A 16,078-nucleotide genomic window follows, 5' to 3' on the forward strand; every position below is an offset into this window, starting at 1 on the left:
CAATGAGGGTAATGTGGCCACCGTGTTTCAAACTAGAATTTGCACCCTACTCTCCCAGCCTTCCACTCTCCATCTCTGATTATTTTTTCCCATAATACTTAGCTCCTCACATACTTTATATTCATTGTTTGTTGTCTGTCATTCCCTCAAAAAGTTCCATGAGGAAGATACACCCTAAGCACCTGGAACAGTATGTGGCACAGAGTAGGAAATCAATACATGCTTGTCGAATGAAAAAATGAATAAATAAAAATGGAAAATCACTGAAATCATGAAATACTATACAAGCTTCTTGTCTTACCTATAAGTATCATCTACATAACCATAATAATCATACTATAGGCCAGGCACAGTGGCTCACGCCTGTAATCCCAGCACTTTGGGAGGCCAAGGCGGGCGGATCACAAGGTCAGGAGATCGAGACCATCCTGGCTAACACGGTGAAACTCTGTCTCTACTGAAAATACAAAAAATTAGCCGAGCGTGGTGCTAGGTGCCTGTAGTCCCAGCTACCCGGGAGGCTGAGGCAGGAGAATGGTGTGAACCCAAGAGGCAGAGTTTGCAGTGAGCCAAGATTGTGCCACTGCACTCCAGCCTGGGCGGCAGAGTGAGACTCCATCTCAAAAAAAAAAAAAAAAAAAACTATAAAATTATGATATAACAGGATTTAACATATGATATAACATAACAGGAGAACAAAGTGAAAGTTCTTTGTGCATACACGTGGTAGAGTAAGAAAACTAAATATCCATCTTCCACAAAGGGAAGTAAATAAACATTGTGTAAAATTGGAATCAAAAAGCACAATGTAAGCTTTTTATTTAAATGTATGAAAACAATCAAAACAATCAATTAAAATAGCTAAAAGTGGTTACCTTTGGAAAGCAAGAAGTTGGGTGGAGGAGTCAGTTTTTAAAATTAAACACTTAAAATTATGTGCAAATACAACTCATAGAAATAAAACGTAAATATAAGAAAAAAAATTTTTTAAAGTCACGTCTTGGTAAAAAAAATACTCATTATGCATATAATAGACTAAGAATTAATATCTAGATTATATAAAAATGTCAACAACAAACCCCCTATCAAAAGACAAGAAACAAAACCAGCATCTCATAGATGAGAAAACACGAATGGCCAATAACATATGAAAAGCTACTCAGTTTCATCAGTAACCAGGAAAGTACAAATTAAAACCAGAGTGATATATCCTTTTACACCTACCAAATCAGCAAATATTTAAAAGTCTCACACCATCAAGAGTACTACTGAGAATGTGAAACGAGAGACACTTTCATAAGCTGCTGATGGGACTGTAAACCGGTACAAATACTCTGGAAAACAATTGACATTATCTAGTAAAGTTGAAGATGTACTAACCTGACAATCCAGCATTGCCACTCCTAATTATATATCCTACAAAACTTTTGGACATATATATCAGAGGAATGCATAATTATTTTTACCACAGTACTATCTTTACAACAAAAAATTAGAAACAAACCAAATTTTAATCTACAGAATGAATAAATATGTTGCAAATTATTTGCAAAATGAAATGTCCTAAACAGTAGTTAAAAATGAAGAAACTAAAGCAAAACACGCACCAAAAAGCAAGTCACGAAGTGAGAGCTGTGATGTCTTCCGTGTGATTGATTCCATTTACATAAAGTTAAAACAGCAAAACCAAATATGAACAAGTGATAAAACTATAAAGAAAGCAAGAAAATCATATACACAAAACTCAGGACAGTAGTCATCTCTAGAACGGAGACGACGGGATCAGGGAAGAGCACAAGGAGGACTTCAGTGTGTGTGTGTGTGTGTGTGTGTGTGTGTGTGTGTGTGTGTGTGTGTTCTTTTGTAGTATAAAAATTTCATAATAATAAAGTCCTGAACTAAACACAGACATATGACTGAATAGAATACCAACTTGCATACATTTCCAATCAAAAAGACTTAAGTATACTGAGAGTCCAAGTTAAGGACTTGTCAACAAACACAGAGTAAGTCTCAAAATTCAAAAAGTCAAGTTAGGTTTGTCTTACTCAAACTTTGATACTCTTCCCATTTATGAAACCAAACATTTAGCTTGGCTATCCTATAAAAAGTATGTGACTTCTGTTCGCAAGTAACGAAATTAAAGGGGAGAAATCACTGGAAGTAGAAAATGCCATAAGGTTTCTAGTAACCCTCAATGTAGATGCAAATACATAGGGAAGTGGCATATGTGAATGACGGGACACAGTTGTTGGAAGGAACTGTGCAGTATCAGTGCAGCCATAACTACCAAGGAGAGAAAGAAGGGAAGTAGCATCTACTGAGGCCACTCTGTGTGAAGGCACTTTATATATAGTACTAGTTCTCTCACTAATTCTCTGAGTTAGGTATCTTACTCATTTTACAGATGAGAAAAATAAGGTCCAGGGGGTTAAAAGGAGAACAAATTCCTCAGTGAATATTCCCAGTGCCCCATCTAGCTCGGAAGAGCTCAGTGAGCCAGATGGATAAGCATGAATAATCAGATGACAACAACATTATAGATATTAAAGATAACTATGCACAAGAGGAGAAAATTAAGAAGTCAACATAAGAATCAGAATAGTTTATTCTATCTGAATCTATGCCAACATTTCTATGTCCACCTAATATTCCACTAAATATGAGAACAAATAGTTACTTACCTGTGACCAGGGTGGTAAATAGCTGTGTTGATTCCATGAGGATAATGACTACTGAAGCTGAAACAGTGACTTTCTTGGTAGCTCTGATTTGTTCCAACACTAAATTTAAGAAGGTAAGTAAGAAGTAAATACCATTAAACCACAATGAATATCACTAAATACCCAATAAAGTGTTTAGAATTTAAAAGACAGACAACACCAAATATTGCTGAGGATATAAAACAACCAGAACTCTGATACGTTATGAGAAGGTAATTGATAAAACCATGTGGTAAAAAGTGTAGTTTTTTATAAAAACAAACTACATCTCCCCTATGACCCAGCAATCCCACGTGAAGATAATGACCCAAGAGAAATGAAAATGTATATCCATAAAGACTTGTACAAGAATGGTTGTAATAGCATTATTTGCAGTGGCCCAGAACTGGAACAAGGTTCTATCAATAGAAGAATGGATTTTTAAAATCATGAGCTATTCATACAATAAAATACTAATCATCAATAAAAAGGAATAAACTAGTGATATATGTAAAAATATGAATGAATCTCAAAATATGATGAATGAAGGAAGACTTAGACAAAAGAATACATACTACGGTCATTCCTAGGCATCCTTGGGGGACTGGATCCAGGATGCTCACAGGATAACAAAACCTGCAAATGTTCAAGCCCTTGACACAAAATGGCACAGCAGGCCAGGCGGGGTGGTTCAGGCCTGTAATCCCAGCACTTTGGGAGGCCGAGGTAGGCGGATAATAAGGTCAGGAGATTGAGACCATTCTGGCTAACACGATGAAACCCTGTCTCTACTAAAACGACAAAAAATTAGCCAGGCTTGGTGGAGGGCACCTGTAGTCCCAGCTACCTGGGAGGCTGAGGCAGAAGAATGGCGTGAACCCAGGAGTCGGAGCTTGCAGTGAGCCGAGATCACTCCACTGCACTGCAGCCTGGGTGACAGAGCAAGACTCCATCTCAAAAATAAATAAATAAATAAAACTAAAATAATAAAATAAAATGGCATAGTATTTTCATATAACCCGCACATATCCTCCTGTATACTTTGAATAATCTCTAGATTCCTTATAATACCCAAGACAATGCAAATGCTATGTAAATAGTTGTTATGCTATACTGTTCAGAGAATGACAAGAAAAAGTCTTGTCATTCCACAGTTGATCAAATCTACAAATGCAGAACCCACAGATACAGAGGGATGACTGTATATTATTCCATTAACAAATTTTTAGAATGGGCAAAATTAATCTGTGATTTGAAAAAAATTTAAACACTAGTTGTTCTGGGAGTGGGTATGGAAAGAGACTTATTGGGAAGGGGCATGAGAGAACTTTCTAGTATGATGGTAATGTTCCGTATCTTGACAGAAGTTTGAATTGCACAAATGTACACATTTGTCATAACACACTAGCTGGTACAACTAAGATGTATCCATTTCACTTTATGCAAATTTTACCCCAAAATGAAGAAAACTATAAGCAAATATTAAACTCTAATTAATAATATGCATGCTAAAGCATTTGAGTACTGATATCTCCAAGTCACTATGAAATGATTAATAGCTGGATAGAGGGGTGGATATATGAATAGAAATATGATATAGCAAGCACAGTAAAATCCTAATTGTAGAATCCAAGTGGAAGTAATGGGTGTTCACCACACCACTCTTTCAACTTCCCTATTATATTTGCAATTTTTCATAATAGAAAGGAAAAAAAAGAAATACCAAAATCTGACATTAAACCAGAGAAATAAATAACATTTCAAGTATGGCTTCCCAAAGTACATTTTTACCTTACAAGGTAACTTCTAAGTTCTCCTCGGTAATTGATGACCAGGAGTTCTGCAGACCACTGTGCACTTGCTTTATATTCTAAAAAGATCAACCCAGCAATGGCATAGCTTAAGTCACCTATAAAACTAGATGCCTACAGAAGAGGAGGAAATTAAGTTACTAAAAAAGAACTAGATAAAAGTTGACACATTAATAATTAGAGAATATCTGATATACTGGCTTCAGGTACACTTTATGTAAGATAACTTCAGAATTGCTCTGTGTACTCAAGAATCACGCAAGTCAGAACGCCTAGACCTAGATACCCAAATCTAGACCATCCCTCTCAGATACAGGCTGAAACCACAGCAGTCCCTTTGAAGAAGATGTTCACCTACATAGTAAATTTCTATTCAGATTTTATGTCAATTACAGAAAAAAATAAAGATAATGTCACCATTCAGCCTCTAAAAACTCTAAGAACTTGTTTAAAGATAGAAGTTTCCAAATGTTAACTTCCGCTGCCAGCAATAGCATGTGGTTAAAAAAAAAAAAGTCTCCAGTTTCCATTTGCCTAATCAGCAACCTGAAGGAAACGACACATAAAATACTCAACGTTAACCTTTCTCCATTAACTAAATACCAGGCTAAACTGCTAAAGATTTGAAGGCCTGGCCGGGCGCGGTGGCTCAAGCCTGTAATCCCAGCACTTTGGGAGGTCGAGACGGGCGGATCACAAGGTCAGGAGATCGAGACCATCCTGGCTAACCCGGTGAAACCCCGTCTCTACTAAAAAATACAAAAAACTAGCCGGGCGACGTGGCGGGCGCCTGTAGTCCCAGCTACTCGGGAGGCTGAGGCAGGAGAATGGCGTGAACCCGAAAGGCGGAGCTTGCACTGAGCTGAGATCCGGCCACTGCACTCCAGTTTGGGCGACAGAGCGAGACTCCGTCTCAAAAAAAAAAAAAAATGATTTGAAGGCCTGTACACCTTGGGAAGCACACAAAATAAAGCTTATAAAGCTTATCACCCATGAAGGGGATTGGAATACGCCAACCCAAAATATGCCACTTTGGCATAAGGATTATTTTGAGTTGAAGGCAACTGAGAATCAACAGATGCAGGAAAAATTCTTTGCCCTCCCCTTAAATGCCTAAAAACAAGGCATAAATTTCTCTTTGTGAAAGTGCTCCTCAGTACCAGGAGGAGGAGATGGATTCATCCCTGGAGACCAGAAGTCATACCAAGATGAGTCTGTGCAAACAGACTTCATTAAAATCCCTTTCTTCCATGAATTTGTCCCATGCATTTCTTAGTCACTTTCCCACAACTTACCACCTGAAAAAGCCAAAATTCCCTTTCCTTTGTCTACTCACTTCTCAACAATTTATATTCCTTTATTAAAAAGGTATGTAACTGGATGGGGTGGCTCACATCTGTAATCCCAACACATTGAAAGGCCAAGGTAGAAGGACCACTTGAAGCCAGGAGTCCAAGACCAGCCTGGACAGCAAAGCAAGATCCTGTCTCTACAAAAAGTTTAAAAGATTAGCCAGGTGTGGCTTCACTGTGATCACTATTGTTACACCACTGTGCTCCAGCCTGGGCAACAGCAAGACTCTATCTTTAAATAAAAGAAAAAATGGTATATAAGCCTGAGTCTAACCACTTCTTTGAGCTTTCACGTCTTTTCTGAGAAGCTCCTTGTACATGTAAAAACATTAACATCAATAAAAACTCTACAACTTTTCTCCTGTTAATCTGTCTTTTGTCAATTTAATTTGCAGGCTCCTACTGCTAAATTTAAGCAGGCAGAGAAAAAGTTTTTCCTCCCAAACCCCCCGAATGGTTCCTCATCGTCTAGAACCACACAGTGAACACTTAATGCATGGCTAGTCCGAACTGGGATATGTCATAAACATAAAAATACGCATCAAATTTCAAAGATTTAAAATCAAAGAAAGAGCATAAAATATCACCTTAATAATGTTTTATATTGATTACATGTTGAAATAATATTTTGGATATATTGGATGATATAAAATATAGTATTAAATAAATTTCCCGTTTCTTATTTTAGTTTCTCATTGTTAAATAAACTTAAATAACAGTTACTGCTAAATAAACTTCACCTGTAGTTATCATATATGTGACCCAATATAAAATTACATTTGAGCACACATGCTCGCATTGTATTTCTTTTAGCCAGAAACAGTCTAGAAAATAAGAACCCAGATTCCTTAGTTTGGCTAAGATTCCCAGAATGTGAGCACAACACACATTTTTAGTTTCTCCACTCATTATTTCTGAAAAAAATCATCCTCTATATCATTGGTTTTCAACCCTAGCTTCTCACCAGAATCAGCTGAAAAGCTTATGACCAATATTAATACCCAGGCCCCACACAGATCACATGAATCAGAATCTCTGTAAGTAGCGCCTGGGCAATCTGGTAATTCGTTTTTTTCTTTTCCTTATAAAGCTCCCCAGGTGATTCTAAGATACAGCCAGAGTGAGAACCACTGTTCTAGCTGACCCTGTATCTTGTTCAGTCGATGAAGAAGGATACAAACTAAAAAGCATGAGATTCCTAGAAGAGACACTATTAACGGAATTGTCATGCAAAAGTCATTTTGTTCCCACTCAATCTTAGTTTTCTAGACAAAATGAGAACATCTGCCCAACCTACTCAAAAGGCTGCTGTGAATATAAAATCATAATATATATCAAAGGCATTAATAAAGAATAAACTAGTACACAAATACAAATTACTACTACCATTTGTTTTTCTCTACTCTCCTTTTCAATTTCTATTTCCTGTAAGGTAACAAATTCCAACTCCTCTTGAAGTTGTTCCTGTTGCGACAGATCACTGACTTCTTTCCATCACTAGAGCTTTATAACAACTTTCTGTACCTATATTTAGTGTTTACTTACTACCACGTGGTTTACATCTGGATAGTGTATCACAAAATACAAGGAATAAATATTGCATGTATATAGATTTCTAACTAGGTTCTGGGCATCTTAAGTCCACAGCTTATTATTCTGATTTATATTTGTATTATCCTCCCCTTCACCCTCTTTTATTCAAGTACCTATACATACATGACATTGAAAAAACTATGTTTTCAATTTAAGCTATGTACATACCGGGGAAATGACAAAGAGCTCACTTCCCATGAGATCAAACACCCTCACAGTTCCTGTGCTTTCAGCATAGGCCAGTAGGGTACAATCATGACTCCACGCCACCCGTCTCCACTGGGGTTTCGGGTCTTTCGGAACTAGAACGAAAGAGAAAGAGGTGCTTTTAACAATATATTACAAAGACAGTTAACGCTTTTAGTAACTGCAACTAAAGTAAGTATTCAAGTATAACAATTACATCATCTCCTAAGGATCTCTAATAATGCTTCCCTCAATAAAAAAGAGCAGTTTCCAGAAACACACTTTAAGTAAGAGTGGGAAATACAAACCACTGCCAACTATGCCCTATTTATTTTAGAAGCAAAGTCTACTGATGCATGGTCTGATGAATGCTGAGCAGCCCCTGGTCTGGTAAAGGCCCAGTAATAATACACCACAAAATACCTGTAATATTGAGAGAGATCTAAAGCATACAGAATGGGCAGACAATATTAACAATTCTAATCCAAAGAGTTTCGCTCCTCTAAAAGCAAAAAATAAAAATTGCAACTTGATCTTTTAAATACATCAAATATAGATGCCAAGATACAAATTGGGACTACACTAACATTGTATTAGAAAGGGGAGGAATATATACACATATATATACACACATACATACATATATATATAGAAAGAGACAGGTAAATCAAGGACTCATGAGTCAAATCACACAATTTCAAGATTTTGATAACACCTCAATAATTCTAATAACTCAACAACTGAACTTTTTTCTGTTCTGAATTGTCAGTAAAATAGAGAGAAAGGCTACCAGCTGCAAAAGAAGAAAAAGAGGATATGAAACCCTAAGTTAGATTTGTTTGAGGTTTTTTATTGTTTTGTTTTGTTTGCTTTGGTTTCCTCTTATTGGAATTTCAGAACTAAAGAGTCAGGCAGACAGATAAGTGTTCTTCCTTTCCCAACAAGAATTCAAAATGATCAGTAGATTCAAGGTGACACCTCGAGTCAAGAGTAGAACAAAACCCAGCACATCAGCATCCTGTCTTCCCACGCAGTGCAGGTGGCATTATAACATGCCACCTCTCCACCAGGGCCTTACAATTGCCTCAAAAATGCTCCAGAAATGTATGGCCTTCTCTTGATGCCTCTGCTACTATCCCAGCTCAGGTCTCACCATCTCCTGCTTGGCCTACTAACAGGTCTTCTGCCATCTGTCTCTTCCCTTCTATTCCTTCCTCTATACTGTCAAAATGATAGCTTTCTAAAATAACAAGATAAGTAGATCACATTCTTCTGCCACTTTAAAATCCCTGAAGGTTCTCCATTTCCAACAGAATCAAATCCAAATTCCTCAATATATATGAAAGGCCCTTCACAAAAGGCCCCATTGTAGCTTTCCAGTTTTGCCTTCTACCACTTCCTCTGTCATATACCTAATAACCCACTCATACCACGCCAACCTGGCAAATGAGCAAATATGTGCCTTTTTTTTTTCTGAGACAGAGTCTCACTCTGTTGCCAAGGCTGGAGTGCAGCGGCGCAATCTCAGCTCACTGCAACCTCCATCTCCTGGGCTCAAGCAATTCTCCTGCCTCAGGCTCCTGAGTAGCTTGGATTACAGGCATGTGCCATTACGCATGGCTAATTCATTTGTATTTTTAGTAGAGACGGGGTTTCACCATGTTGGCCAGGCTGGTCTCGAACTCCTGACCTCAGGTAATCCGCCTGCCTCAGCTTCCCAAAGTGCTGGAATTACAGGTGTAAGCCACCATGTTCTGCCCATATGTGCATTTTATACATATTGCTGCTCTACCCAGGCTGTTCATCTCCACTCTTACTCATCCTTCCAGGTCTAGTTTGTTACCCCCTCCTTCCTTGACACTCTTGAAAACTGGCTGCTCTGTGACCCCAAATATTCTGTACATACCTCTTGCATAGCATTTATCACATCATATTATTATTTACATAATTATTTGCCCCACAAGTCTCCGAGCTCTTTGAAATCAGAAACAATGTCTTATTCAACATTCTATTCCCAGGATCTGGAACACAAAGTGATTTCACTAATGAGTGACACCTATGTCTCTCAGAAAAAAATTCTCTATTAACACGGCAAGGTAATGGTAAGGACCATCCCTCCAAGACTACCAGTGAAATGTGAATTCTATAACGGAAGTCATCTATCTACCTAAAAGAAATAATGTGTAGAGTTCAGACTTCCCTTTACTTCCGTAATACACATTCTGGGAATATATGGGGAAAGTATACCAGATATCACGAGTTTCTTCATTTTGATTATTGATCAATAGGTTAAAAGCACACAAAAAAATCCCAGAGAGGTCATTCAGCATGGATAAGTCTAATTAATTTTATTAAAGTCTAACAAGATACTGCATACACTCTGGAACAGCCATTTTTGTAAGTGGGAATAATTTTTTTAAAAAAATCAGTTCCCTGTCTTTAGACTGCTAAAATAAAAAACCAAACTTCAAAGCAGACATAGGTGCAAAATAACAAAAGAATAAAAAACTGGCAAATGCACAGATGCTACACAAAAACCAGCAAGATGACAATTTTGCCCTGAAAAATATTTATGTGCTAAGGAAACACTGCCATGTGATAACAGATTTTTCCTCTTATTTCATTTTGATAAGATAAATAGATTCTATGCACTACACTGCATCTGCAAGGGATTTGCTTTTACTATTACTTCTAGTTACAACCAGTAACTCCAGAAAACTCAGCGTGTGTTTTGACCCAGATAAAATATATATTTTCATTACAAGATAAGATTTCACATAACAATGTGGAAATAAAGACTTTATCACTGGATTTTTCCAGTTGCTCATGTGGCTTGGGAAAGAAATGAACAGTACAGATTTTTACAAAGCAGGTGTCAATGAAGTTGTCTGAAAAGTATGCAAAAAACACTGATGGTAAAAGTTAACCAGCAAATTGACAACTGATATGTGCACGGTGAAAAAGTTTACACCCCACTGATAATGTCATCAGCTGTAGCTCCTCAAATCTGCCCAGTTGCCAAGCTCTTCCCCACCTCAGCGCTTGCGTGGATGCTATTTTCTCTGCCTGGAACACTCTTTCTCTAACACTCCACTGGCTTTTTCTTCATCTTTCAAGCTTCACTTTAAATAGCGCTTCCTTAGAAGGCATTCTGTCACCACCCTAAGTAGCCTCTGAGCCCCATTATTTTTCACCAGTCCAATGATTTCATGTCCTTCACAGCTCTTACACCAAATAATTATACATTTGTTTCTTATATCAGTCCGTTTTCATGCTGCTGATAAAGACACACCTGAGACTGCGCAATTTACAAAAGAAAGAGGTTTAATTGAACTTACAGTTCCACATGGCTGGGGAAGTCTCACAATCATGGCAGAAGGCAAGGAGAAGCAAGACCCATCTTACATAGATGGCAGAAGACAAAGAGAGAATGAGGAAGATGCAAAAGCAGAAACCCCTGATAAAACCACTAGATCTTGTGAGACTTATTCACTATCACGAGAACAATATGAGTGAAACTGCCACCCATGATTCAATTATCTCCTACTGGGTCCCTCCCGCAACAGTGGGAGTTATGGGAGTACAAATCAAGATGAGATTTGGGTGGGGACACAGAGCCAAACCATATCATTTGTCAGACTTTTTATTGTCTGCCTTATTTGTTAATCTATAAATTCCAAAATATCAGGAGCTGTGTCCATTTTGTTCATAATGTTTATGACCAGTGCCTAGTACTCTGGTGGGACATAACAAACACCAAGATTCTCAAGGAGCAGACTTCAGTCCAGTGCCCGTTTACCCAAACTAGAAATGGAAATGAGCAAGGATTTAAAAATAATAAACACTGGGTTCTCGTCTCAGTGCTACCACAAGACACCTGGGTATGACCCTGGGTATGACCCTGGGTATGGCCTCAGTTTCCTCGTTTTCATAGTGAATTCAATGAACAATCTCTCATATATGTACATTCTTTACTTCCAAGTTAAAAACCAGTGAGCAAGGGCAAACTAGTGGGAATGGAAAGACATCAGAGAAGCCAAATATGTAAATGTTTAATAGTGTCGCCAGAAGAACACAAGAGAAAAACCTTAACAATTATACAATAAGAAAGGCCTAAATATAAGAAATTCTGACTTTATAAAGAAAAAGGTGACAAATGGTGGATGGAGGGAGGGAGGGAGGGAGGAAGGTGGGAAAGATGGAAGGAGGGAAGGAGGAAAAGAGGAAAAGGAGGAGGGGAGGAAGGGAGGGAGGGAATTCTCTATGGAAAAAGATGCCACAACAAATTTAAAACAAATTAATTGGGTAAAAACAATAGCCATAAACTTTGCAAATTTGAAGAAATCTACAAAACTGTTTATCTAGAAGCTTAATGAACTTAAAGCAGGATAAACTCAAAAGCCATCAAGGCACATGATAATCAATGCCTGACAAATAATAATAAAGAGAAAATTTTAAAGCAGACAAAGACAGACACCTTATATCTAAGAAAACAATAGCAATGACTCCCAATTTCTTGTCAAAAACAGAACAATGACATCTTTAAAGAGCTGAAAGAGCCAGGTTCAATGGCTCATGCCTGTTATCCCAGTACTTTGGGAGGCCAAGGCGGGCAGATAACGAGGTCAGGAGTTCGAGACCAGCCTGTCCAAAATGGTGAAATCTCATGTCTACTAAAAAATACAAAACTTAGCCGGGTATCGTGGTGCACGCCTGTGATCCCAGCTACTTAGGAGGCTGAGGCATGAGAAATGCTTGAACCCAGGAGGTGGAGATTGCAGTGAGCCAAGATCGTGCCACTGTACTCCAGCCTGGGTGACAGAGCAAGACTCTGGCTGGCCAAAAAAAAAAAAAAAAAAAAAAAAACTGTATCTAATACCTGCACTATATTCAAGAACCAAATTCTTTTAAATGTGAAACATTCATGAACACAGAATATATGCTAGGCCATAAATCAAGCCTCAATAAATGAAAAACGGTTAAATGCTCTTGTTTATGTTCTCTGGCAACAACAGAATTAAATTAGATGTAATTAACAAAAAGATGCTTATATTAGAATAGGCTTAAATGTTTATATATAAAAAAAGTTTAAATTCAGTAATCTAAATTTCCACCTTCCATCTACAACAACGAGAGCAAATTAAATCCTGCATGCAGAAGAAAGGAACTAATAAGGGCAAAAATCAGGGTAAGGAAAAGAAGAAATCCACAAAATTCAAAATTTTTTTCTTGAAGAATATTAATAAATGGACAAAACTCTGGCCTGACTGATTTAAGAGAGAAATACCAAGTACAAATCTCAAAACCAATAGAGGGGACCATCAGTACAGATCCTACAGATAGAAGGGTACTAGCGAATATTATAAACATTAAGCAAATAATTTCTACAATTTAGGGAAAAATTCTACAAAAACTAAAATAAAAGTAAACTAAAATTTTAAAAAGCCTTATTAATCTATTTTAATTAAACTCAAAATTTTAAATTGATTAATTTAATTAAAAGACTGCTTACAAGAAAACTCCAAGTTTCACTGGTGAATTCCATCAAACATTTAAGGAAGAAATAATTCAATTCCACACAAACTGTTTCAGAAAATAAAAAAGGAGGGAACACTTGCCAACCCTTTTCAAACCAGCACTACTCCAATACTAAACCAGAATGACATTACAAAAGAGCAATCTAGATACCAATATCCTTCATGAACGCAGATGCAATAATCTGCTATGGTTTATACAATTATCTGCATAAATGCCTGATGATGATTTTCCCTTGCTGGTGGAATCAAATACAATATCTAGTTGCTTGCTGCTCAGAGATCAAGTTTATAAGCATTTCCTGGATTATCTGGATAGCTGGAAGACCATGTCCGGACACCTAAGTTGCTATCCAGTAGAAACGATCAAAAAAGATACTCTGGAAAGTGCTTGCTAAACTTCAACTTAAAAATAACTCTTTTTTAACAACCTGTCTTTAAGTGAAGAAATCAGATTACAAAACACTTATTTTCATAGAACATATCTTCAGTAACAGGTACAAAAAAAATCTATGAAACAATAGATAATAAAGTGTTGATAGTATTTATCTCTTGGTGTTGAGCTTATTTTTCTTTTCTACTTTTTGCTCATTTTAAGTTTCTAAAGTTTCTACGAAGAATGTGTATTATTTTTTCAATAGGAAAAAATCACTTTATCGAAACTTACAAAAAAGGGAAAACAGTTATCATATAATCTGAGGATCCTGAATCACAATTCTGGAACAAAATGCTTCATTTCAAAGTCTGGGTGTTTCAGTCAGGCCCAGTGGCTCACAACTGTAAGCCCAGCACTCTGGGAGGCCGAGGCAGGTGGATCACTTGATGTTAGGAGTTCGAGACCAGCCTGATCAACGTGATGAACCCCAGCTCTACTAAAAATACAAAAATTAGCTAGGCATGGTAGCAGGCGCCTGTAATTCCAGCTACTCGGGAGGCTAAGGCAGGAGAATCACTTGAACCCGGGAAGTAGAGGTTGCAGTGAGCCTAGATCACACCACTGCACTCCAGCCTGGGTAACAGAGTCAGACTCTGTCTCAAAAAAAAACAAAAAACCCAAGTCTGGGTGTTTCAAATAGTCTATGCTTCCCAACCTTTTTCCTGTCAACATACACAGAGAAAATCGTATTTGTATGGCATCTAACAGTAAACTGATGAGGCTGCTGGAAGCCAGAGGCAACCATTAGAGGCTCACGCTGTCAGAGTGCCCACCCAGCCACTGGAGGGCTGATGGGACCTCACCATACCTATAGCAGGCAAGTTGCTGCGTACAATTAGGAAACTCCCATTTATGGTATCTCAAAATCAAAAATATGAAAAAAATCTGTTGATTCACAGAGTACAACTCTTTTTAAAAACTCTAATTTCATGTGCTATTTTCAGGTCATTACTCAGGTAGAAGGAGAAAACTGAATTACTATTTATGGCCTAACAGAGCCAAAACAAGTTACAATCCACATTTAAAACATTCTCAATCTCAAATGGCATGTATTTTATAAAACAATAATTGAAAAATATCAAAGTAGAACCAAATAGCTCCTATTTCAGTTTGTAGACTCTGCAATATGTAGTTTCAAAAATGCATTAACAACAGTCTGGCTCCTTTTCTCCAGGCACACACATGAGATATCATTTGGCATATGGGAGTTATTCCCATAAAGATGAGTCAGATAACAAGCAAATGATCATTGCCTCACATTATGTGAAATGGAAAGAAGCCATTAATGCAGTATTAAGGTCATAAATTCACACACTCAGAAGCCAACAAAATAAAACATTAGCTCTCAAAGCATTATCTTCTTATCCTTGCTGCCACATTAACTGTACACATTAAAAATTCTGACAAATATTATAATTTGTATGAAATACAGAAGGGTAAAGCTCCCCATTTTCATGTTAATTTGTAGATTTCTTGGTTTACTTACTGGCTAGGATCAGGTGTCTAATGCCAAAGCTCAAAAGATCCCTGTATATCTGAATCACTCCAACACTCTAAGCATGCTCCTCAGAAACCTATCCCAGGCCCCCCAAGCCCAGTGAAAGGCTGCACCAGAAAAAAGGCAGTCGAACACCCACCAAATTATTCTTCTGGGAACTTCTTGACCTTTACACGATATTTAGGCAAGGCCTGGTCTACTCTAATAAGCACTGGTGAGGAAACTACAGAAGGTATATTCAGAAAGGGCTAGAGCCCCAAGCTTTAGATATTCACACTTAAATACTACCTCCTCTTCTATTACTCCCAAAAGGGTTAGGCAAACAGGTCTTCTTATCCACCCTTATTGTTCTATTCATGCTATGTATACACATGTATACATAAGGAATAAAAAATACTAATGCCACGATAAGTATCCACAAATTTATATATGGCTCATTATAACATATATAATATACAGTGTTATATATAATAAATATATATACACTCTTGTGAATTTCTAAAGTTAAACAAGAAACAAGCAAACAAACTTTGTTGGTATATTCGTTCATCCATAAAAACCATTTGAATAGTTCCCAAGTGCTATTATCCACTTGATAGGGTCAAAAAGTGTGTGCCTACAGTATGTCAGGCACCGTGCTAAGCACGAAAAAAAAAAAATGTACGTTGAGTAAGATACGAACCCTGCTGTCAAATAATTTACAAACTAACTGGGAATCCAACAAGTAAATCCACAATTACAAAAGGAAATCAGGCAAGGCGCAGTGACTCAAAGCCTGTAATCCCAGCACTTTGGGAGGCCGAGGAGGGTGGATCACCTGAGGTCAGGAGTGCAAGACCAGCCTGGCCAACATAGTAAAACCCCATCTCTACTAAAAATACAAAAAAATTGCCAGGTGTGATGGCATGCACCTGTAATCTCAGCAACTTCAGGAGGCTGAGGCAGAAGAATCACATGAACCCGGGA

At 37.5% G+C, this 16,078-nt stretch overlaps 1 protein-coding gene across 1 annotated transcript in view; it reads right to left on the reverse strand.

Annotated features, from left to right (window-relative positions):
* The window catches only part of NBAS (NBAS subunit of NRZ tethering complex), a 394,400-nt gene that overhangs the window by 365,300 nt on the left and 13,022 nt on the right, over nt 1-16,078 (reverse strand). Inside the window, exons 7-9 of the mRNA XM_026454698.1 lie at nt 7,627-7,760; nt 4,494-4,627; nt 2,685-2,783 (exon numbers count right to left, since the gene is read on the reverse strand). Coding sequence (XP_026310483.1) covers nt 2,685-2,783; nt 4,494-4,627; nt 7,627-7,760 — 367 coding nt within the window. The remainder of the gene's footprint in view (nt 1-2,684; nt 2,784-4,493; nt 4,628-7,626; nt 7,761-16,078) is intronic.

The sequence above is a fragment of the Piliocolobus tephrosceles genome, chromosome 15, assembly GCF_002776525.5.
Source record: "Piliocolobus tephrosceles isolate RC106 chromosome 15, ASM277652v3, whole genome shotgun sequence".
Lineage (NCBI taxonomy): Eukaryota > Metazoa > Chordata > Mammalia > Primates > Cercopithecidae > Piliocolobus > Piliocolobus tephrosceles.